This window comes from Rutidosis leptorrhynchoides, chromosome 3 (assembly GCF_046630445.1).
Source record: "Rutidosis leptorrhynchoides isolate AG116_Rl617_1_P2 chromosome 3, CSIRO_AGI_Rlap_v1, whole genome shotgun sequence".
NCBI classification, from domain to species: domain Eukaryota; kingdom Viridiplantae; phylum Streptophyta; class Magnoliopsida; order Asterales; family Asteraceae; genus Rutidosis; species Rutidosis leptorrhynchoides.
The window spans coordinates 157,976,252-157,999,240 of NC_092335.1; the positions used below are offsets into that span (position 1 = coordinate 157,976,252).

At 31.4% G+C, this 22,989-nt stretch overlaps 2 protein-coding genes across 2 annotated transcripts; both read right to left on the reverse strand.

Annotated features, from left to right (window-relative positions):
- Positions 1–6,524: 6,524 nt before the first annotated feature.
- Positions 6,525–11,533, reverse strand: LOC139896932 (methionine aminopeptidase 1B, chloroplastic). The gene is made up of 10 exons (XM_071879564.1): positions 11,365–11,533; positions 10,678–10,759; positions 10,316–10,553; positions 9,142–9,303; positions 8,997–9,038; positions 8,843–8,914; positions 7,898–7,977; positions 7,090–7,187; positions 6,953–7,000; positions 6,525–6,861 (listed from the first exon to the last, which is right to left on the reverse strand). The coding sequence occupies exons 1-10, from the start codon at positions 11,480–11,482 to the stop codon at positions 6,716–6,718; spliced, it is 1,086 nt and encodes a 361-aa protein (XP_071735665.1). The 5' UTR covers positions 11,483–11,533; the 3' UTR covers positions 6,525–6,715.
- A 1,054-nt stretch (positions 11,534–12,587) lies between these two features.
- LOC139896933 (receptor-like protein 4) lies at positions 12,588–16,808 on the reverse strand. The gene is made up of 9 exons (XM_071879565.1): positions 16,513–16,808; positions 15,350–16,402; positions 14,752–14,902; positions 14,591–14,662; positions 14,432–14,500; positions 13,744–13,812; positions 13,427–13,504; positions 13,140–13,345; positions 12,588–13,045 (listed from the first exon to the last, which is right to left on the reverse strand). Exons 1-9 carry the CDS (start codon positions 16,574–16,576, stop codon positions 12,939–12,941), a joined length of 1,869 nt encoding a protein of 622 aa, XP_071735666.1. The 5' UTR covers positions 16,577–16,808; the 3' UTR covers positions 12,588–12,938.
- Between the last annotated feature and the right edge of the window lie 6,181 nt (positions 16,809–22,989).

A 22,989-nucleotide genomic window follows, 5' to 3' on the forward strand; every position in this document is an offset into this window, starting at 1 on the left:
CGATCACGAGTCACTAATCAAGGTATGAAATTATTAATAATTTTCAGACTTGAATATATCAAATTTTGGACTACTAACATTTTGAACCACTAATTTTTATTAAGTTCTTAGTGCATTTGTATTGTTCTTATTATATGGTTGGCTCTGCCACCTAAATTATATATGGTCGACACTGTCGCCTAACTATCATTTATGTTTTCTAACTATTATTAACTTCACTAACATTTATATTTATGTTATTTAAGTTATATATGGTCGGTTATACCACCTGAATTATATTTTCTGTAATCTAACTCTTATTAACTTCACTAACATTTATATTTATGTTATTTAAGTTATATATGGTCGGTTATACCGCCTGAATTATATTTTCTGTAATATAACTCTTATTAACTTCACTAACATTTATATTTATGTTATTTAAGTTATATATATGGTCGGTTATACCGCCTGAATTATATTTTCTGTAATCTAACTCTTATTAACTTCACTAACATTTATATTTATGTTAATAAGACCTCATGATTGTACGCAACACGTCATTTGACAACACGGTACTTTATGTACGCAATACGTCATTTGACAACACGGTACCATGGGTCGAGATTAATTCCGATCAATACGAATACGATGGGGTCTTTATATGTTATCTAACATTTATGATTACTTATGCAATTAATCATTATTTATTTCATGCATACTAATATTTATTCTTAAATTTATAATCTTAAAAGTTAAAATAAGAAAAATTAGTTTGTACTTTTATTAAAAGTAAATCTTAAAAGTTAAAATACAAAAAGTAGTTTGTACTTTTATTAAAAGTAAATCTTAAAAGTTAAAATACAAAAAGTAGTTTGTATTTTTATTAAAAGTAAATCTTAAAAGTTAAAATAAGAAAAAGTAGTTTGTACTTTTATTAAAAGTAAATCTTAAAAGTTAAAATACAAAAAGTAGTTTGTATTTTTATTAAAAGTAAATCTTAAAAGTTAAAATAAGAAAAAGTAGTTTGTACTTTTATTAAAAGTAAATCTTAAAAGTTAAAATACAAAAAGTAGTTTGTATTTTTATTAAAAGTAAATCTTAAAAGTTAAAATAAGAAAAAGTAGTTTGTATTTTTATTAAAAGTAAATCTTAAAAGTTAAAATCAGAAAAAAGTATTTTGTATTTTTATTAAAAGTAAATCTTAAAAGTTAAAATAAGAAAAAAAGGAATGGTAACATGGAGTAGCTTTTTATCAAAAATGAAGTATTGAAAATGAAGTGGTCTCCTTCTATAATTAAAAAAAAAAATACTTCCATCAAATGAATTTTTTTTGTGGCCGACAATTCCAAACACGAGTCAGTGTTTAGTTTATCAAGAATATCTCTTGCTTTGGTGAAAGGTCACGATCACGATATCGGGTGTTGTGAAAGAATTAAAAAATTGGTCAAGTGGCCTTTTAAAAACTAGAAAGTTTTTTTTTTTTTTTAAAACAAAAAGTTTTTTTATATATTTATAATTTACGGGTAACGTATAAAAAAAAGGAAGTTTTTTTTAAACAAAGAAAGTGTTTAAATGAGTTTTACAGAAAGGGGGAAAGCAAAGTAAAAAAAAAAAAAAAACTTTTTTCCAAACTTGTCAAATGTTTTGTTAAAAACGTGACCGTTGAAAAAAGGAGGTTGAATAATAAAACTTAAAAAAACAAATTATTTTTTTTAAGAGTGTGCATTAAAATGGCCCGTTTAATAATGGGGAGTTAAAAGGATAGTCAAATTGTTTCAACGAACAAGGGTTCAAATGGATGTTTCTTTAAAAAAAAAATCCGCGAGTACGGGTGATGGATCCAATGAATCCGCATCCACGACCCGCGGGTGCTATCCCTAATTGTGACAAGTACAAATCAACTAAAAGTCTAAAAGATAAATGCTCTTATAGGGACCAAATGTTCACAATAATTGCCTAAGCTAGATATGAAACAAATAGTTCATCAAGAGAAAAAAAAATGCATCTAAAGCTTCTACTGAAAATTAATGTGCAAGGTACAACATATAACTATATGGTCAAATTCATTTGAGTCTTCGAAGTCACAAGTATATGATGTATATATATTACTCAATTAACAAAATAGTAAATCGAAATTAATTCATATGAATAGTAAAACGAAATTAATTAATTTACTATTCACATAAAAAGCGCATATGATGAAGAGCGCGGCGCATATGATAAAAAGCGAATATGATGAAAAGCGCAGCGCATATGATGAAAAGCGCATATGATTAAAAGCGCATATGGTGAAAAACAAAGCGCATATGATTAAAAGCGCATATGGTGAAAAACACAGCGCATATGATTAAAAGCGTATATGGTGAAAAGGATATATAATGAAAAAGCACATATGGTGATTTATGAAAAAAAAAAAAAAACACACACATATGGTGATTAATGGAAAGCACATATAGTGATTAATGAAAAGTATATTGTGAAAAAGAATCACAAATGTTTCTTGAAAAAATTCAAGGTAAGATATATGAACCAATTCATCCATCATGTGAACCATTTTGATATTTCATGGTTCTAATAGACGCATCTAGCGGATGGTCTCATATTTGTATGTTATCAAGCCGTAATATGGCATTTGCAAAGTTTCTTGCACAAATTCTTAAATTAAGAACACATTATTCTGATTACACCATTAAAAGGATGAGACTTGATAATGCTGGTGAGTTAACATCTCAAGCATTTAATGATCATTATATATCTACAGGGATTGTTGTTGAACATCCAGTTGCTCATGTGCATACACAAAATTGGTTTAGCTGAATCAATAGATAAACGCTTGCAGCTAATAACTAGACAATTGATAATGAGTACAAAACTCTCAATATTTATATGTGGACATGTAAATTTACATGCTGCGATATTAATTCGCATTATACCATGTGGAAGTCATAAATATTTTCACTTACTACTTGATTTTGGCCAAGAGCCAAATATTTTCTACCTTAGAGCATTATTTGTGCAGTGTATGTTCCAATTATATCACCACAGCACAATAAAATGGTTTTTCAAAGAAAGATGGTAATATATTTTGGATATAAAACATCTTCAATCATAAGATATACTGAACCCATGATGGGTGATGTTTTTACAGCACGTTTTGCTGATTGTCATTTTAATAAAACATTGTTCCCTAGATTAGGGGGTGAAGTAAAAATAAATAAATAAATAAAATGATGCTTCATGATGTGAACATCAATTAAGGTATATTGAACTCGCACAAAAGAATGTGAAACGAAAGTTCAAAAATAATGCATATGCAAGAACTTGCAAATTAATTACTTTATGCATTTACATATATAAAAAAAGTGACTAAATCATATATACCAGCGATAAATGCTCCAACTCGAACTGAAATTCCAAAAGCTGGCAATAATGTCATTGTTGAGTCTTTGCTACGCATCAAACGTGGAAGATCAATTGGTTCCGAAGATAAAAATCCTCGAAAAAGAAAATCAGCTGATAATGAGGTAAAAGAAAGTGTTCAAGAAGAACCACAAATCAATATTCCTTCTGCAGAGGATATTGATAAATGTAAATACATAAATTGCGATAAATTATGCAATATTATAGAACCGAAATGAAATGAAAAATCTTGATGAAATATTTTCATATAATATTACAATGACATCATGAATAAAGATGATGATCTAGAACCAAAATCTGTCATTGAATATCAAAATAGACATGATTGAGCTCAATGGAAAGGAGAAATACGAGCTGAATTAGAATCGCTCAATAAAAGAAAAGTTTTCGGATTAATCGTTATCACTTTTAAAGATGTGAAACGTATGGGATACAAATGAATTTTTATCCGAAAAAGAAATGTGCAAATGAAGTTACAAGGCAAAACTAGACTTGTAACTCAAAATTTCTCACAAAGACCGAAAATGAATTATGAGGAAAACATATCCTCCTGTAATGTATACAATTACTTATTAGATTCTTAATCAACCTGGTAGTTACTTAAATGCATCTCATGGATGTTGTAACTACTTATCTGTATGGATCACTTGATAGTGATATACATGAATATACCTGAAGGGTTTAAGGTATCATAAGCATCTAATGCAAAATCCAAGGGAATGTATTCTATTAAATCACAAAGATTTTTATATGGGTCTATACAATTGGGACGTATGTGGTATAACTGATTAAGTGATTACTTGATAAGAAAAGTGTATACATATAAACTTATTTGCACATGTGTTTTTATTATGAAAAACAATGATCGGATATATATCGTAGTTATTTATGTCAATGTTCTTAACATCATATGAACAAATAAAGAGATCTATGAAATCATTCAACTTCTAAAGAATTATTTTGAAATGAAAGATCTTGAAAAAACCAAGTATTACCTTGGAGTGCAAATTGAACATATGCCTAATGGTTAACTTGTACATTAAACAACTTATACCGAAAAATTTTAAAACATTTTTTTTTAAAAAAACAAACTCATTGTTGTTAGATCACTCAATATTGACACTGATCTATTTCATCCCTGCGAAGATCATGAAAATCTTAATAGATCGGAAGTTCCATATTTTAGTGCAATTGAGGTTCTTATGTATCTTATAAATTATACAAGACCTGACATTTCTCTTGCAGTTAATTTGTTGGCAAGATTCAGCTCAACTTCTACAAAAAAAAAAAAGGACATTGAAATGGGATCAAGCAGATATTTTGATACCCTTGAGGAACTGCTGATTTAAAATTATTTTATTCTAACGCTTAAAAACAAGATTTGGTTAATTATGTATATGCAGGTCATTCATTAAATCCTCATAAAGATAAATCTCAAACTCAGTATGTATTCCTAAATGGAGAATGCTATAAAAGACCAACAACTATCTTCACCAACAACTGTATATGAAGATAATGCAGCTTGCATAATACAAATGAAAGAAGAGTATCAAAAGTGACAGAACAAAATATAAATGCTGACGAGGCGCCAAAGCCATAGACGGTCTAAACGGTCATAAGTTTGATGGAAACGAATGGTATGTTGGTAAGGCTCAGAAAAGACTAAAAGGGAATAGGAATTGAAATAAGGGTTTAAGCAAACCATGAAGGAGACTGTAGACAAGTCACAAGGGCTAAACTTGTACATAAAAGATTTAGATGATAAAGTTTCAGATGAAAACCTCATATTCTTCTCATATAAGACAACCAGATTAAAATGAGATACGTTCAATTAACAACTCTGCTGATCTTTATACCAAAGCACTGTCAACCGCTGTTTTCAGAACACACGTTCACAATATTGGCATGGAGCAAGTTCAAAATATGTGACGACTCAGCGATGTCTACTTGAGGGGGAGTCAACTCTTCACTGCACTCTTTTTCCCTTGACTAAAGTTTTTATCCCACTGGATTTTTCTTTAGCAAGGTTTTTAATGAGACAGTACTAGTTGCACTCTAATAAAATTGGTCATCCAAGGGGGAGTGTTATAATATGAGTACAAAAAGTCATATGGATGATAAATTTTAGTCAACTTTGTATAGCTTGTATAGTAATATTTTACACTATAAATAAGGCCTCTATGTCAGCCTTCAAAAAATACACTTTGATATATATTTCATATATATAAACTCTCTCTCTTTTCTTACTTATATGTATAAGTCTCTACTTAGTAAATAAGCCAAAGGTAGTTATAAACTACTAAATTACAACATGAACGGTGTTATATACAGAGTAATTGCATATACTGTTTGAAAGTTTAAATTAACATGGATGTGAAAGTCAAAGGAGTTGAGTACGGGAAGTGATAATTTGAGAAATCAACGCAAAAGGGAAAGTGGCAAAATTCCGAATCTACCCATGTTCTCATTTTATTCATTTTATTTATTTATGAGAACATTCTCATCGGAATAGCACCCATGTATTGTATATGTATTTCGAGTTGTAATAGATAAATCCATAGATAAAACTTTGTATCATGTCCATAGTTGTATCTATTTAAATTCATCCATATCCGTATTGATATTCATTTAGGTTCATCCATATCCATCATGACGCGAATGAATCGAATGAATATCCATTGGATCGGGTGACTTTGTCATCCCTAACGATGACCCATGGATTCTAGCATCGACACAACATCATAAATTTGTGTTGAACTTGAGCATTAACATAAGTAGTACCAACAATTTATTTATCTGAAGTTGCATAGACGCTTAGTAGTAACAATCTATATCCTTTTTCCCTGCCTAAGTTTCCTTCTAAATTGGGCGGATTTAAAATAATACATATACTTACACATATACTTATTTGTTCTGCCTTTTTTTTATTGCTTATTAGGATAGGATTAAAACTCTAAAGTATTACAGGAACATATAAGTTTTTCAAACGTATAGCATTTATACTACATTGTGGAGTGATTTAATCAGGCAAATTGTATGAACTTCTGCTAAATAACTAGAACGAGTAAAAGTAAATCTAAAAAGGAATAAGAGAGGTGTAATTAAATCTATCTCATACTACGTGTAAATTCGACTTAGTATTACTCATATATTGTTGTTATATATTTTTTTTAGTTGTGTAATGTTATTCTAACTGAATAGGTAATACGCTTCCTTTAACTTGGCACAATTGCTTGTTGTAAATCAGTAAATCTATACATAAATTACTAAATGGATTAAACATACTTGTATTTAAAAAGAAAATGTGTAAACTTCAACACTTTGTCAATATTTCAGCACCAGTTTTAGTGATCAAAATGGTGTGTTCAAACTGAGCAGCAGGACTACCATCCTTCGTTAACGTCGTCCAGTTATCTTCCCACGTAATACACTCAGTTGATCCAAGTGTAAGAATTGGTTCTGCACCAAATAAAAACATGTTTTACGTAACGCATCTAACAAATAAATAATCTTGCGGTTTTCAACGTTTCATTAAAGTTTGAGGACTCACCGATGGTGAACGTTTGACCTTCAACCATACTACCAGGCTTTTCATTACCTGTATGACAAATGAAACGAGAGTTTGAAAGCGTACACGTAAGCAAATATACGATTGCGCGATTGTCACAATTTGAAATTATAACATACGATGATGAAATATAAGCGGCTCTGAGTGGAACACGGTCCCCACACCGTGCCCCACAAAACGGTCCACGACGCCATAGCCAAACTTTTCCGCATGTTCACTGAGAAAATCAACAAATTATGACTGGTTAAATACTGCAAACAATTATTGTAATGTGTGCTTATCAAGGTTGCAAAACTCGCTATTCGATCGGAACTTTGAATGGAATAATCGGCAACTCGTGGATTAATCGGATTAGACTTTTTATACATTTTATAAATTCTAAAATTATATTTATAAAAATAAAAACAGAGGAAAACAATAAACGTAAACTTTAACATAAATTGTCTACAAACATAAACATAATCACTCATTTTTCAAAAACTCTAAAATTCTTGTTTAAATTCATTTTAAATGTTGATCAATTTTAACTTTGACCGACTTTGACCAATAAATCCGATTTTTAAACCATTAACTGACATTGAACAATTAATTAAACAAATTTTGTAAAAACAAATCGGCATGTTCTTAAAAAAGAGTAATTGGGGTTTTTTTAACACTGTTACAGAGGTACTTATGCAAGGAAAAAAGTAAATAATAAATGTGACATAAACCATAATTCATGCAAACTAATCTAACTCTTGATGTGAAGCAGGTTATGAAATAAATGTGACTTTAACAAGAAGATTCCAATTTAACATTTGAAAGAAGATAAAGTATTGTCGTTTTGATAACACAAATTTGTTTTGCATTATAAACATCCTGTTTGTCGCACTCTGTTTATAACTTTAATGTGTGCATCAATCAATAGTTTATTTAAGAGTAAAGTACCTAATCCTCTTCCCAATTTTTCTAAAAAGTGCTCCGTCTTTGCATACAGCAATACCTCTTTCCAAGCACTCTTCTGTAATCTGTAACCAATGAACAAAATGTTTTTACAGATTTGCAATAGAAAAAATCTTTTTTTTCTTTTTTTTTTTTTTTTTTTAACGAGGAACCCCACTATGGGCCAGAGCACATTGGCCCCCCCACCGCAGGTAAACCCTGGGTAAACGGCAAGCCAACCCTCCACCGCTACCGGGTAAAACATCCTCCAGCTTTGGTCATTAAATGCGGGCACCCCTTGGAGTTGAACCCGAGACCTCCACCTTCATGGGAAGTGTTGGTGGCCACCCAGGCTAGGCCTGGATGGTTAAAAAATAATGAAGGGGAATGTTTGAACACCAACATAATAGAAAAAATCTTGAAGAACATATATGTGCTAATCTAGGGTCAGTTTTGACTATATCAGATTTTTTATTTTTCAGGTTCTACTTATACATGCAAATCAAAAGGATGATGGAACAAAAGTGTGATAAAAGGAAAAAAACTGCAGGCAAAACCCAAAATGTTGAGAATAAAAAACACCGAAAATGATATACATAAAGGTGGCAAGATGGGCGGGTTGAAGGAGGTGAGTAACTGGATTAGGTTGAAACAGGGGATTTTTATGAGTCGAAGCGGTAAAGGTTGAGTTGGAGGTTAAGTAAACATATATAAAAAATGGGGACTTTCAAAATGTTCAACCTGTATGACCCATTACGTTTGTTGCTAAATTTCCAGTGTACTAGTTGGTAATAAAGGCAGCACAACCCAGATCGACCCATTCACAAGTACATAGGTCGCTATTGTCACCTCCAATGCGAACACGTTAAATCTAACTTTTTCAAGTACTAACAAGCAATAAATACATATGAATGGATGGTTTACAAGAAAATATGAAGGTGTATGGTGTACCTTGACAAGCCGTTTTGTAGCATCATCAACATTTCCACATAAAAATGTCTTTGACGTATCACCGTGATAACCCTAACAAAAAACGTGTCACAAAATAATAAAATATTATTTAATGAAACATAAACATGAAATTTGTTGGTATATATGGTCTTACATTTAAGTAAACTGTGACATCAATATTTATTATGTCTCCATCCTGCACAAGAGACAATATCGATAAGGGGATGCACTTTCTGATTTAAAAAAAAAAAAAAAAAAAAAAAAAAAACAAGCCTAATGATAGGAAACTAGGAAAGAACCTTCAGTTGACGAGAATCGGGTATACCGTGACACATACACTCGTTGACTGACGTACACACACTTTTCGGGAACCCACCATAACCAAGAGGTGAAGGATACGCACCAGCATCTATAATCATTTGGTGCACCGCTTTGTCGATTTCGTTTGTCGTCACTGATGGCTAACACAAAATAAAAAATCATTAATTTTCATAAACACTGTTGTAAAAATCCACGATTACTCCGTTTTAAGGACACGCTGATCCGATTTTCCAAAATCCTTTTAAATAATCTGTCAACGTCGGTTAATGGATCAAAATCGGATTTGTTGGTCAAAGTCAGATTTAGTCGGTCAACATCAATCAAAGTCAAATAGGTCAACATTTTACTATGAATTTAAACTAAATTTTAGAGTTTTTGAACAAATGGACGATTATGTTTATGTTACTAGGCGATTATGCTAAAGTTTATGTTTATGTTTATGTTTTATGGTTTTCATTTATATTTACACACATAAGAATTTTGAAATTTATTAGTTAAATGTATAAAAAGTTCAATCCCGATAATCCTCGAGTTGTCGATTACAAAGTCCCAACCGAGTACTCATCGAATAGCGAGTTTTGCAACATTGTTCATAAGCAAAACATTAATTTAAATGTATGTGTTGCCTAGAAATGAACTCATCCAAAAGATTCCAGTTAAAGCAGACTAAAATGTGGGCAAACCACAAACAATAAAATTCAATATTTTAAGGGTTAAAGCTATAAAATACCAGTGTAGGCTATATACTTTCAAAAAAGTGTGTTAATATTAACGCATTAAACTTGTTAACCGGATAAAACAAAAACGGGCGTACAAAACTGAAAGTATATAGCCTACATCAGAACACAAATGAAAGTATATAACCTATATGTAACCATAAAAAAATAAAAAATAAAATTGTTAAAAAAATGAGTTTAGCGGTTCAGCAGGTAACCGGTCACTAATAGCCTACATTAGAACACTTTTTGAAAGTATGTAACCTACATTGGTAATTCATTGGGTATATAGCCTACATTGGAACAAAAGTGAAAGTATATAGCGTATTTATAGCTTTAACCCAATTTTTAACCCATAGAATCGGTTTCTTAAGAATTTGTGAGATCAAAGCGCAGTTATCGTGAGTAACCCTTGCAGATAAGTTGAAGTTCTTACCCTAACTAAAGTACCCGCATGCTCCAAAACTCTAGCCGCCAGCTCACACGCAGCCCTCATACGAGCAATGCCTTCTTCGTCATGAATTTGAAACTCGGTTGCAATTTCTGGTAACAATTTTGTGCTTACGTAAGGAGGCTTCGTTATGTGATCAGGCACAGGAAGACGTGGTGATACCTTTAAACGCCTCAATGGTGTCCTACGTTTAATTGATACTGAACTGTTCTGCTCACGTTCCCTGTTATATGTTCATAAATGATTAATCAAGAAAGTTAATTGGTACCAAGCATCCAATTAAGTTTGTTTATACATAATCCCGGGGTTATTTCGGCATACATGAAGGGCAGTTTAGTCCAACATACCGTCTTATTCTCATGGCCTCTTCTAGGCCGGATAATCTCTTAGCCAAAACGATGAACTGTTTTCTATGATTGTAATCATTACCTAAAACACAAACAATCACGTAAATCATAAATTAGATAATGCTAAATGGTTGGACCTTTTTTAAATGATAAAAACTCGAAAGAAGATTTAGCACGCGCATTCATCCCAGGACAACTAGTAGTGGCACGCAAAAAGTGTGACTATTTACAAAAAAAATTGAAATACCCCAAATAAAAGGCCAACAATTTGAATATCATCAAGTTATAGCTAATGAAAAAAAATAGACTAAAGTAGCATATACAGTCTGTTTTTTTATGTGTCTTTGTACAGCAGTCTAAATTTATTACTATCACTACTTTGAAACTAACTTACTAACTCCTAAAGTAAATACATAAAAATGAACAAGAGATTAAACCTAAAGGAACCCTAACAATAAAATTAGGTACAATTTGATGCATAACACATATGTAAAATACCCAATATCTCCACAAAATTAAAAGATACATCAATAAAGCATATGAATAAAATTCACTAAAATAGAATCCCAGAAACATAAATTAGTCTCAGATTCAAGAAAATCAGAAACAGGCACACATATATAGACACAGCAAAACTGTGGAACACATATGCAATTGTGATTGTGGGATGTTGTTGTGTAAGTTTACCTGAGACGTGTGTGAAGAAAGTGAGTGTATTTCTGGAGAAAAGGGACGAACTTGAAGCAGATAAATTTAGATTCTCTCCATGAAAACAAGATGAAATTGAAGTAGCAAAAGAAGCCATTGCAGCTTCTTTTTGCACTTGAAATTGGGAGGGGATAAAGTAATTTCAGATTATTATTTTAGATATACAAAGATTTAAACCCAAAAAATTGAAGGGCTATACAAAATATACATACTCGCAAAATATAGCCCAAGTCCACATGTTATGTTGGGCTGTTGGGCTGTTTGAATGTGATAATGGCAAGGTCCTGTTTATATTGGACTGCATTCATTAATCATTTTATTACTTTCGTACAAGACTAAATACACCAGATTTTAGAGTTTGTTATGCATTATTACTTCAATAAATATTTAAAGATATTAATCAATATTCATGATGATATTTTAATAATTCTATTAGTTACAATCTAAGTATATGACCACTTGTAGTGGTTGGGGGCGTAAGTTGATTTTTGATGACTAGGACGTGTGGGTTGTTTTTGTGGAGTAGTGGTGGTGTGAGTTTTTGGTGTGGGTTGGGAGTATTGTGATGATGTGTTAAAATATAATTGGGTTAAGTATTAAAAAGAGGTATAAAATAATATTTTAAAGTAATAAAAAATGACAAAAATTCAACCACGGGTGTTGCTTCTTCCGTTGGCAATGCACCCCCTCCCCTCTCTCCTCCCCCACGCACCGATACCCCACCCTTGGAGGCGTGGCCGGCTGCCACATCAGCTGAGACGCCGTGGCCATACCACCACTACAACAAGTCTAAGTAGTGACGCTATCTAAAAACCTTATTAAGATTTAATTCATAACCAAAGTATATAAATAATAAATAAATATTATTAATTAGAAGTATTTAGAAAGTTTCGGATATTCTATACTCCATATATTTTCAAATAACCTTTTCGATAGTTTGGCATATACTCACTGTTCTTGACACCAATAACAAAACACAAAATATTTTTATCTCTACTTGACAATACTAACTCAATATGAACACATCTAAAAATCTCTCTAATGAATGTCATATACTTGAAGCTTTCTCCAAGAGAGGTCAGGGGATCCAACAAAAACAAACTAAGCTTAATGTTAAACATTCAAAGTCTCTAAATATAAAACGTTGCAAGAAAAATAATGATGATATAACACTAAGCTTAATAATAACTAAGATCTACTTTTACAATTATTTGAATGTTATCATAATAAGTTACACACTTTGGACTCCAAATTAACGTAAGGGTCAGTATACCTGTATGGATTCGACACACTGAGTTTAACAAATCTACATTCATCAAATGCCGAAAATTGAGTGTATGATACATGAGTGGCATTTGGCAAATTGCCATTTATATATTACACTTGGAATAAATAATAAATAAAAACAAAGACAGATGGTACATTTTTCATTCTATCCACAATCGGTTTTAACTTCAACCCATCCCCAGATTCTGATACCAATTGTTGTCATGACGCTCATCATGTGTATATTTTTGTACCACCTCCTCTTCGACTCAAGTGCATTAATTAAGTTAATTTGAATTGTAACTTGGTATGAACCCTTTGGCATGTTGGCTCTCCATTTCGAGCGCCATTAATGATTTTTGTCTCTGATACTTGTTTCTCTTTGCAGCTAGAGCTGCAAACAATGTCATATATAAACAAAAACAACTGTCAGCTAAGTGAAGTTTACTTGTGTGGCAAAATTACATAGTACTAGAAATTGTACTTACACATTAACTCATGAGGTAGACCAAAGTCATAGTCATTACGCCGTCTCTTGATGCAAATAAATACTATAACCGACACTAATATAAAGACAATGCTGCATGATATCCCGACTGCAATTTTACCACCGTTTGAAAGGCCCCCGTTTTTCCAGAACATGGGACAATCTGGTAAAGATGGTACCCCACACAACCCTTTGTTACCAGAAAGGCTGCAAATTGATTATCAAACATGTTAGATAAATAATAAATTGAAAGCTAAATTTGAATAAAATATCAAAAATAGGACATACTCAATTGCTCCACCATGGACACCGACTGAGTAAAGCTGTTCGGGAACTTGTCCTTCAAGTTTATTACCATTTAAGAGCCTGAGAAAGTGAAATTTAAAAGGCGTAAATGGATCTATAATATAGGAGAGTGGCCTTGTATATTAATATTAATTAGGCTAATATCTTGACCAAATATCCAATAAAAGGAAGGGAAAGAAAAACATACTAATTCTGAGAAGATTTTCAAAGTAACATAATCGTAAAAAAATAAAAAATAAAATAAAATAAAATAAAAAAAATAAAAATAAAAAAATAAAAGTGGATGACATATGGCTTACACAAGTTGTAGGTTTGAAGAACTTAGACTATCTGGTATGGATCCAGAAATCATATTGTTTGACAAATCCCTGCATATTTATTTGAATTAAGAGTTGAAACATCATAAAGACAGTATGTAAGAATGAAATAACCATACAATGATGAGGTACTTATGAGTTATGACTAGAAATGTCTACAGAGCATAAAATTTTACTCCAAGTGATTCTTGAAGATACACAAAAATGTTCAATTAATGTTAATAACATTTATACGGGTAATATGTTTACCATTAACTCATAAATAGTCAGAATATCGTTGCCTTTTTGGAATCAAATATTTTTCATTTTATTTTAGTTCTGTTGTTATCATAACTATTCTTAGTACATTATATAAGATGTAATCCACAATGTACATTATTGATTAACTGAATGAAGGATCTAATAGCCTTATGGGTTGCTTCAAAGTTACTTCTTTCGACGTATGTGGATAAGGTGCGTATATAAGTATAAGCATGATTCATGATTCATGAAGCTAATTTTTAAGCAAAATGACACCATAATATGGATTTTGATATCCTGTTATCAGGTGTAAACAGAACAGCAGTTAACCAGGTCACTCAAAAAGTTTAAATATATGCAGTTGTATAAGAAAGCTGATAAGAATCTTCTTAATAAAAGTGAGAAAGCTCTTTCATAAGTGGATTCTTACACTTTCCTCAGAGAATTTTGGCCCAACCCAGCAGGTAGAGTACCTCCTAAGGAGTTAGAACTTAAGTTCCTGCAGTTTCAAGAAAGATACTTTTAATATATACGTATAAATCAGAAAATCTAACATACTATATAAGCGCAGAGTATTTGTGATACTTACAAGCTTACCAAGTTAGTCAAAAGAACAATTTTATCACTAATGTAGCCTTTCAAACCTTGGCTCCCAAGATCTCTGCAAACGTAATACAAGAATCTTTCTTAAATTACTATAAAAAAACGTCGAATCAAGATGTGTGAACGCATAAATCCATTAAAACCTACATCTGAAAGATTGCAAGAGCAGACTCATCCTTATTAAGATGACAAGTAACACCCTCCCACGTATCCCAATTAGTAGGAGCACACGGGTCACCATTCCAACCCATTCTTTCAGGAACACGTAATGACTCCTTTAACGCTTGCATAGCAATAACTAAAACAAGAACAAAAACTCATCATGCTTTTTGACATTCAATACCCTTTAATGCTTTCAAATTTCACACACTTTTTTATGGCGTCTCTGTTTATTTTATTTTATATTTTCTTATTTATTATTACTATTTTTATATATTTATTTATTTATCTCATGCTCTTTTTTTTTTTTTTTTTTCATCATTCTTCATGGGAGGAGGTCCCCTTGAAAGTAATCTCTTTACCCGTCGAATAGAGAGAGGGAGGACTTTCTCCGCTCTTGTGAGTGTTTAACTCGGGGTGGAGAAATGATTTCTCTTTATTTTAGGATAGAGGAAGGATTGTCTACATCCCACCTCCCCCATACCCCACTTACATGGGATTGGGTATACTTACATGGGATTGGGTATTGTTGTTGTTGTTGTTGTTTGCTTTCAAATTTCACACACATACAGAAGATATACATTACCTTGCTCAGGAAGAGTCATGAAATCAGCAGGAACAATCGCATAGTTCTCAAGCCCACAAATCAAAGGTGAACCAACAACAGGTGCAAGCTTCACACTCAACGTCGTACTACTCAAATTCTTAGCTACATAATGATAACTATAAGCAGCAAAACCGCCAACTTCATTAAATATATCAATTCTAGTAACATTTTCATCGTTTATAAAAACATCAAACACTCGTTTCCCTTTACTATTCACACTCACATCTATCTCAGCAAAATGAAGCCACACAAGGTAATCCAGTTTCGCATCAACCGGTAACTCATACTCCAAACTCCCTGTCCCAGTCAACGTTACAGCCGAATCATACAATTTCGCCGGAAAATAATTAGGGCTTGTTTCCGTATTAATCACACTCTTAACAGCTGTAACTGACTTAATTCCTACTGAATTTGAAGACCTAAATTTTAAATCAGACTGCCAAGCCCTACCAAACACATCACTATCATTACTAAAACCTGGCCCCCATTGATTCGAACCGCAACTCAACCGACCGTAATTCACTAAAATTGTCGAGTCATTACCGGTCGAAACCGGATCATATGAAGCTGGATCGATCTGAATCAGCTCAATTGAACCGATTACAGGCGGATCAGTAGCTATACTATAAAAACACACATCAGCTTCACCATCAGTAGTGTAAAATATAAGATCAGAATACGCGCCAAACCGACTTATATCTTCCTGCCATGGCGACCGCCATGAAAACACTAAAGTACCTTCAACCGATAAATCAAAACTCGGAGGATTCGATTTACCGTCGTAGTTATCGTAAACGGTAAAAGTCCTTAAGTAATATTTACCGGAAGGAATATTAGGGAAAATGTAACAGTTTTTTTTACCGGTTGAAATCGGAAAATAACGTAGTGTTTTTTCGTGGAATGATTGAAATAGAAGCGGTTCGGATACTAAACCGGTTGAACCGGCTGTGAAGTACCGGTCTGAAAGCCACGTTGTGTTAAACTTATCGGTTGTTGTAGTAGAGCTGCCGCAATCAATGTGATAGGCTGTATCTGTTCATTAGAAAATTAAATAGAAAAATTAATAATTAGCAGTAGATAATAGTTAGTTACGGATATATAGATATATAAGATGTGTATGTATGTATAGGATAGTTGATTACCGAATGGGAATGAGAAGGAATAATGGAAGAAGGATAGGATGAGGATTATGGTGGCCGGAGACATGGTGTGCGTTTGGGACGGGATAACAAGAATTTTATTTATTTTATTTTATTTTATTTAAATAAGAAAGTGAATTATTATATATAAAAGTAAACGGCGAGATTAATGGAACGGAAAGACAACTGAGATTACAAGTGAAAGCAGAGGTGGTGAAAGTGGTGGTGATTGGTGGCGGGACGTCGGAATATTTAAGACGGAGGTTGCTGAGTTGGCAGGTGGAGTGAGCTGGAGGTGGTGAATGGTGACTACTGATTTAACTGACATTATACTCTATAAAATCTAAATATATACCGGATTTTATATTTTTAGCATAAATTAGGCAAAAAGTATAGGTGATTTAACAGATTTTGGATATAAATATAAATATAATTAGACCACTCCATAGGGTTAGTTATCCGTCATTACCCGCTCATTACCCGTAATTACCCGTAATGATCCATAGGCACGGCTTAGTTACCCGCATTAGTTACCCGCCCTCACCATGGATTTAACGGATGTGTTTAGTTAGTTATAGGAATTGTGGGTCCCGGTGGCTTTTTATTGTTGGATTTGATGCTTTATTGCTTGTACGTTGTATATTAAGAGTAGTATTGTTTTAGCCATGATAGGGAGTGTTTAGTTATGAGTTAGTTATAGGATATTGATGTTGATATGGCGCTGATGTGAAAGGTTAAGAGGATGAATAGTTTAGTTACGATAGGGAGTGGACTTAGTAGACTAAAGTGCAATTGTACTTTGGTGTAACAACTAACAACCAATTAGATTATTAAATATTAAAATTTATGATTCAATTAATTTTTTTATTTAATTTATAATTTATTTTATTTAAATTCTATTTTTTTAATTTTAATTTTAATTTTAATTTTATATAAGTTCTAATTTTTTATCTATGTTATTGTTATTATACACTTAACTTAATTTGTATGAAGTAAAGAGCATATTCTATCTTTAAATGATTATATATAAATTTGTTAGAATAGTGAAAACTCACGGAGTTGTCGACGAACACATGTTTTTTTTTTTTTTTTTTTTTCTTTTCTAGCAAGGTCATTCCTATCTTGCTTAAAAAGCTAGTTTGGCATAAGGGTTAGTTTGGCATAAGAGTGCGTTTAATAAAACTGAATGATTTAGCGTTGAATTGTTCAGAATCTGAATGATTCAAAGCCTCTAAATAATGTTTGTTCTGAATGAAAATAAGCTGTTTGATAATCATTTAGAATGAACGATATGAACCGAATAAAATTAACTTATTAACGTGTAACATGAATAAATATTAAATATACTTGTTGGTTAAGTGTTCAGGATATGATTTGAGGAGAATATTACAAAAAATTTAGGCTCTTAAAGATTAAGAGAACATTTCAGCTCTGAATGGTTCAGCACTGAATTCTGGACTATTCAGCATCATATGTTATTCAGAGGTAAAAAAACAAACGCGTTGAATGCTGAATGGTTCAGCATTCAACGTTGAACCATTCAATTAAGAAGCAAACAAACACACCCTTAAGTTAACCTTTGACCGGGGCAGGCACCACCAAGTTAAACAAAGTTTTAGCTAGACCTTTGGCATTGGATGTCGTTTTGTAATGTGAGGGCTAATGTCTTTTTAATTGGTAAATTGTTTTTTATTTTTTTATTTTTTTTTTTTATTTTTTTTTTATTTTTTGAAAAGATAAAGTTTTATAACACCAAAAGTAGCAAAGGGCAATCAATACAAAGCAGCATAGACGCAAGCTGAGAATCAAAGACACCCAACTCCTACATGACCAAGATAACCCACCAAACCACAAAAAATTAAATAAAAAATATTACAGGGACTTCAAAACTCCTAACAAAACTCCAGGACCCGAATTACAGAATAGTAGCTAAGGGATTAGACTTCCAAATTTCTAAATCACCATCAAACCATTAGAACCTGTTCGAAAGCCAGAGATGGGTCATCACTTTGAGGTTGATCAATACATCTTCCTTCAAGATTGCTTGGTGCCTTTCCGATTTACAATGAACCACCTTGTTTCTCCACTTCCATATCAACCATAACAACACGGAACGGGAAGCGAGAGCAGCCATCTTGTGAATGGTGTTTGATAATTTGTATATTTATATTTGTAGGTTACGTTTGTGGATATTGTTTAGTAAAATGATAAAGTGTGTTTAGTAAAGAGAAAGTGAAAGGAAATGAATGGAGTTGGTGTTGATGTTGTAGTGACCCGAACTTTTCCATGATTATATATTATATGAGATTAATATTTACATGAATAAATATTTCCAACATGTTAAGCAATCAAACTTGTGAAGACTTGATTAAGTGAAACGGATTTTGTGTTAACGTTTGACCACCCAGTTTGTCCGATGATTCACGAACGTTATAACTCTTATATGACATGTTAATATAATATATATATATATATATATATATATATATATATATATATATATATATATATATATATATATATATATATATATATATATATATATATATATATATATATATATATATATATATATATGGACATATAGATATGTTTAACATGATGAAATGATATTTAAGTATCTAATTATATATATTAACAACAAACTATATACATAAAACAAGACTACTAACTTAAGGAATTCAAAACGATATCTATATGTAACGATTATCGTTGTAATAACATCTTACTATTTATATATCATATTAAGATATATTAATACATCATGTTATCATGATAATGTAACAATTTAACATCTCATTAAGTATTATAACAATGGATTAATTACATTTAACAAAATCGTTAACTTAAAGGTTTCAAAACAACACTTACATGTAACGACTAACGATGACTTATGTAGTGACCCGAACTTTTCCATGTTTATTTATATTAAATGAAATTGATATTTACATGATTAAGTGTTTCCAACATGTTAAGCAATCAAACTTGTTAAGACTTGATTAATTGAAATAGGTTTCATATAAACAATTGACCACCCAAGTTGACCGGTGATTCACGGACGTTAAAACTTGTAAAAACTATATGATGATGATATATATATATATATATATATATATATATATATATATATATATATATATATATATATATATATATATATATCATATAGTTTTTACAAGTTTTAACGTCCGTGAATCACCGGTCAACTTGGGTGGTCAATTGTTTATATGAAACCTATTTCAATTAATCAAGTCTTAACAAGTTTGATTGCTTAACAGTGAACTACATATGTAAAAACAAGACTACTAACTTAAGGATTTCAAAACGAGACATATATGTAACGATTATCGTTGTAACAATATTTAACTGTATATATATCATATTAAGATATATCAATACATCATATTATCATGATAATGTAATAATTTAACATCTCTTTAGATATAATAAACAATGGGTTAACAACATTTAACAAGATTGTTAACCTAAAGGTTTCAAAACAATATTTACATGTAACGACTAACGATGACTTAACGACTCAGTTAAAATGTATATACATGTAGTGTTTTAATATGTATTCATACACTTTTGAAAGACTTCAAGACACTTATCAAAATACTTCTACTTAACAAAAATGCTTACAATTACATCGTCGTTCAGTTTCATCAACAATTCTACTCGTATGCACCCGTATTCGTACTCGTACAATACACAGCTTTTAGATGTATGTACTATTGGTATATACACTCCAATGATCAGCTCTTAGCAGCCCATGTGAGTCACCTAACACATGTGGGAACCATCATTTGGCAACTAGTATGAAATATCTCATAAAATTACAAAAATATTAGTAATCATTCATGACTTATTTACATGTAAATAAAATTACACATCCTTTATATCTAATCCATATACTAACGACCAAAAACACCTACAAACACTTTCATTCTTTAATTTTCTTCATCTAATTGATCTCTCTCAAGTTCTATCTTCAAGTTCTAAGTGTTCTTCATAAATTCTATAAGTTCTAGTTTCATAAAATCAAGAATACTTCCAAGTTTGCTAGCTTACTTCCAATCTTGTAAAGTGATCATCTGTGACGATCGCTCCAAATCTATATGGACGAACACGTCATTCATCGATTTCATTGCGAGGTATTTGACCTCTATATGATACATTTTGTAAACATTGCATTCTTTTGAAAAGGCACACCATAAATGAATATTTAAATTAAAGGTTTCGACATCTGATGATTTCTACATATAGACAATCACCGTAAATAATAGTTTACAATAGTAATTCCGTTGACAATGCAGTCAAAATAAGATACATGGTGATGATTTGGTGAATGCAACGTTTCCTTGATAAATATGCCATGTAAGACTCCATGCACATAGCTTGTCTAACATATAAGCAAACAGCGGAAGACTTCTAGGGAACCTGAGAATAAACATGGTAACAAGTGTCAACACAAAGGTTGGTGAGTTCATAGTTTTAGTGTTTCGCATAATCTGTATATAAAGGTGGATCACAAGATTTCAGTTGTTTTATCCGAAACGTTTATCAAAATATTCTACGAAATTGAGCACCCTGGTAACTAAACTTAACGTATATATAATTTATACCCTTTGTATAATCATCTTAATAATACACGCAAACCAACGTGTACGCTTCTCAAATAGCATACGCCCGTTAAAAGGCTAGTGCTCTAGCTCAGATGGGGATATCAAGCCCTATGGATCCATATACTACTACTCGCGCCCACCAGTTCTTATAACCGGCAGTTACTAGTTACCAAAGCTAAGGGATTTTCGGTTCAAACTCGGTGTAGAATTTAGTATGTACTTGTATCCATTGTGTTTAAAATAAAGTGCATGTATTCTCAGCCCAAAAATATAGATTGCAAAAGCAATTAAAAAGAGAGCAAATGAAACTCACCTTAGCAGCACATAAGGTCATTCATCAAAAAGTGACCGTAACTCGGAATGCAAGATTAACCGCAGATCTCAACCTAGAGAACATATGTTGGTTAATACATGTCTAATAAACTAGGTTGGGTTATAGTGTATCACAATCCTTATGCTCGAGATCGACATACAAAAGTTATCAAAAGTCATTTCAAAAAGTCAATTTTGACAATTGTTCAACAAAACGAGACTTACCTTATATAAGGATTCATTTACTTGGCTAGTAGTATTTTATCAATCTCATAAACAGGTTGTTTAAATATTAATTGCAAATTCAAAAGCAATTCCAATTAACGTCAATTATAATTTAGTTGACCATATCTTTTGATTCGTTCATCGAAATTACGCGATTTCTAAATGAAAAGTTATTGATTTTTCGCCAGCTTTCCGAAAACATGTATATCATATACCTTTTACCAGTAATATATGTATTTAATTCGTGATTCATTATAAACTGTTTAACGACGAAATTTAGCATACAAGCATGTATAAATATATACTCGAGCACTAGACATGTATACACTATAAATATATAAAAGATAAGATATGAATGCTCACGTATCAATATTGAGATTCAAGATTGCAGGAAAGTACGTAGACGCAACAGAGATGATAAATACTAGGTTTGACTTGCGAACAATACCCATGAACATTACCCATAACCTCCATAGCTATAACCCATAATTTCCTTAGTTCTATCCCGTTTGAAGCTTGTTTTGAAAGTGACACGCTCATGATCTCGTCGTAATATTTTATGTATAATATTACTAAAAATATTAAGATTAATAATAATAATAATCTTAATAATATAATAATAATAATAATAATAATAATAATAATAATAATAATAATAATAATAATAATAATAATAATAAATAAATAAATACTTAGGAGTAATATGTGTAAAAAAACATGCGCAAGAAACCTGGTATTTATAGCCATAATTCCTGATTCTAATGCCCATGCGATCGCATGGGTTTTATACCTATTTCTCATGCGATCGCATGGCCGTCAGATCCAGCTCACATATTTTTTGTTTTCTTGTTTGTCGACATAATTAAATATAATATATATATATATAATATATATAATTTAAATAATTAATTATATATTATATTAAATTCATGTGCATAGTTGACTTGAAATTTTCGTTCCGATGACTCGTACGTTGTCACTCGACTTATGTCCCGGTTCCGGTTTCTCGAACGCATTTTTGTACGCTTAGAAAACTCGCAATTTACGTTTTGTGACTCGTACTTTTGTCAAAATATAGTCTTAAATTATCAATAAACTATATCATTCAAAGTGTATCTTAAACTTTCGAGTGTTTTGGTCATTTACTTCTATAAATCATTGTCTCGCTATTTGTTAATATATATATATATATATATATATATATATATATAATAACAAATCGTTTTATGACCAAGTTAATATATATTTTCAACATTCATAAACACGTTTTAAATATACGTCGTAAGTTATTCATACAATTAATATTCTAACTTATCAT

Bases quoted from the DNA above. Each gene is read 5' to 3' on its own strand.
- LOC139896932 (XM_071879564.1), bottom strand. From the start codon at position 11,482: ATGGCTTCTTTTGCTACTTCAATTTCATCTTGTTTTCATGGAGAGAAT. The intron at 8,915-8,996 runs GTAAGACCATAT...GTTTTTTGTTAG, and splicing joins ATGTCACAGTTTACTTAAAT to GGTTATCACGGTGATACGTC. The intron at 7,978-8,842 runs GTACACCATACA...CATTGGTTACAG, and splicing joins CTACAAAACGGCTTGTCAAG to ATTACAGAAGAGTGCTTGGA.
- LOC139896933 (XM_071879565.1), bottom strand. From the start codon at position 16,576: ATGTCTCCGGCCACCATAATCCTCATCCTATCCTTCTTCCATTATTCC. The intron at 13,813-14,431 runs GTAAGAATCCAC...ATAAATATGCAG, and splicing joins CAAAATTCTCTGAGGAAAGT to GGATTTGTCAAACAATATGA. The intron at 13,505-13,743 runs GTAAGCCATATG...TCACTTTCTCAG, and splicing joins TCTTCAAACCTACAACTTGT to GCTCTTAAATGGTAATAAAC.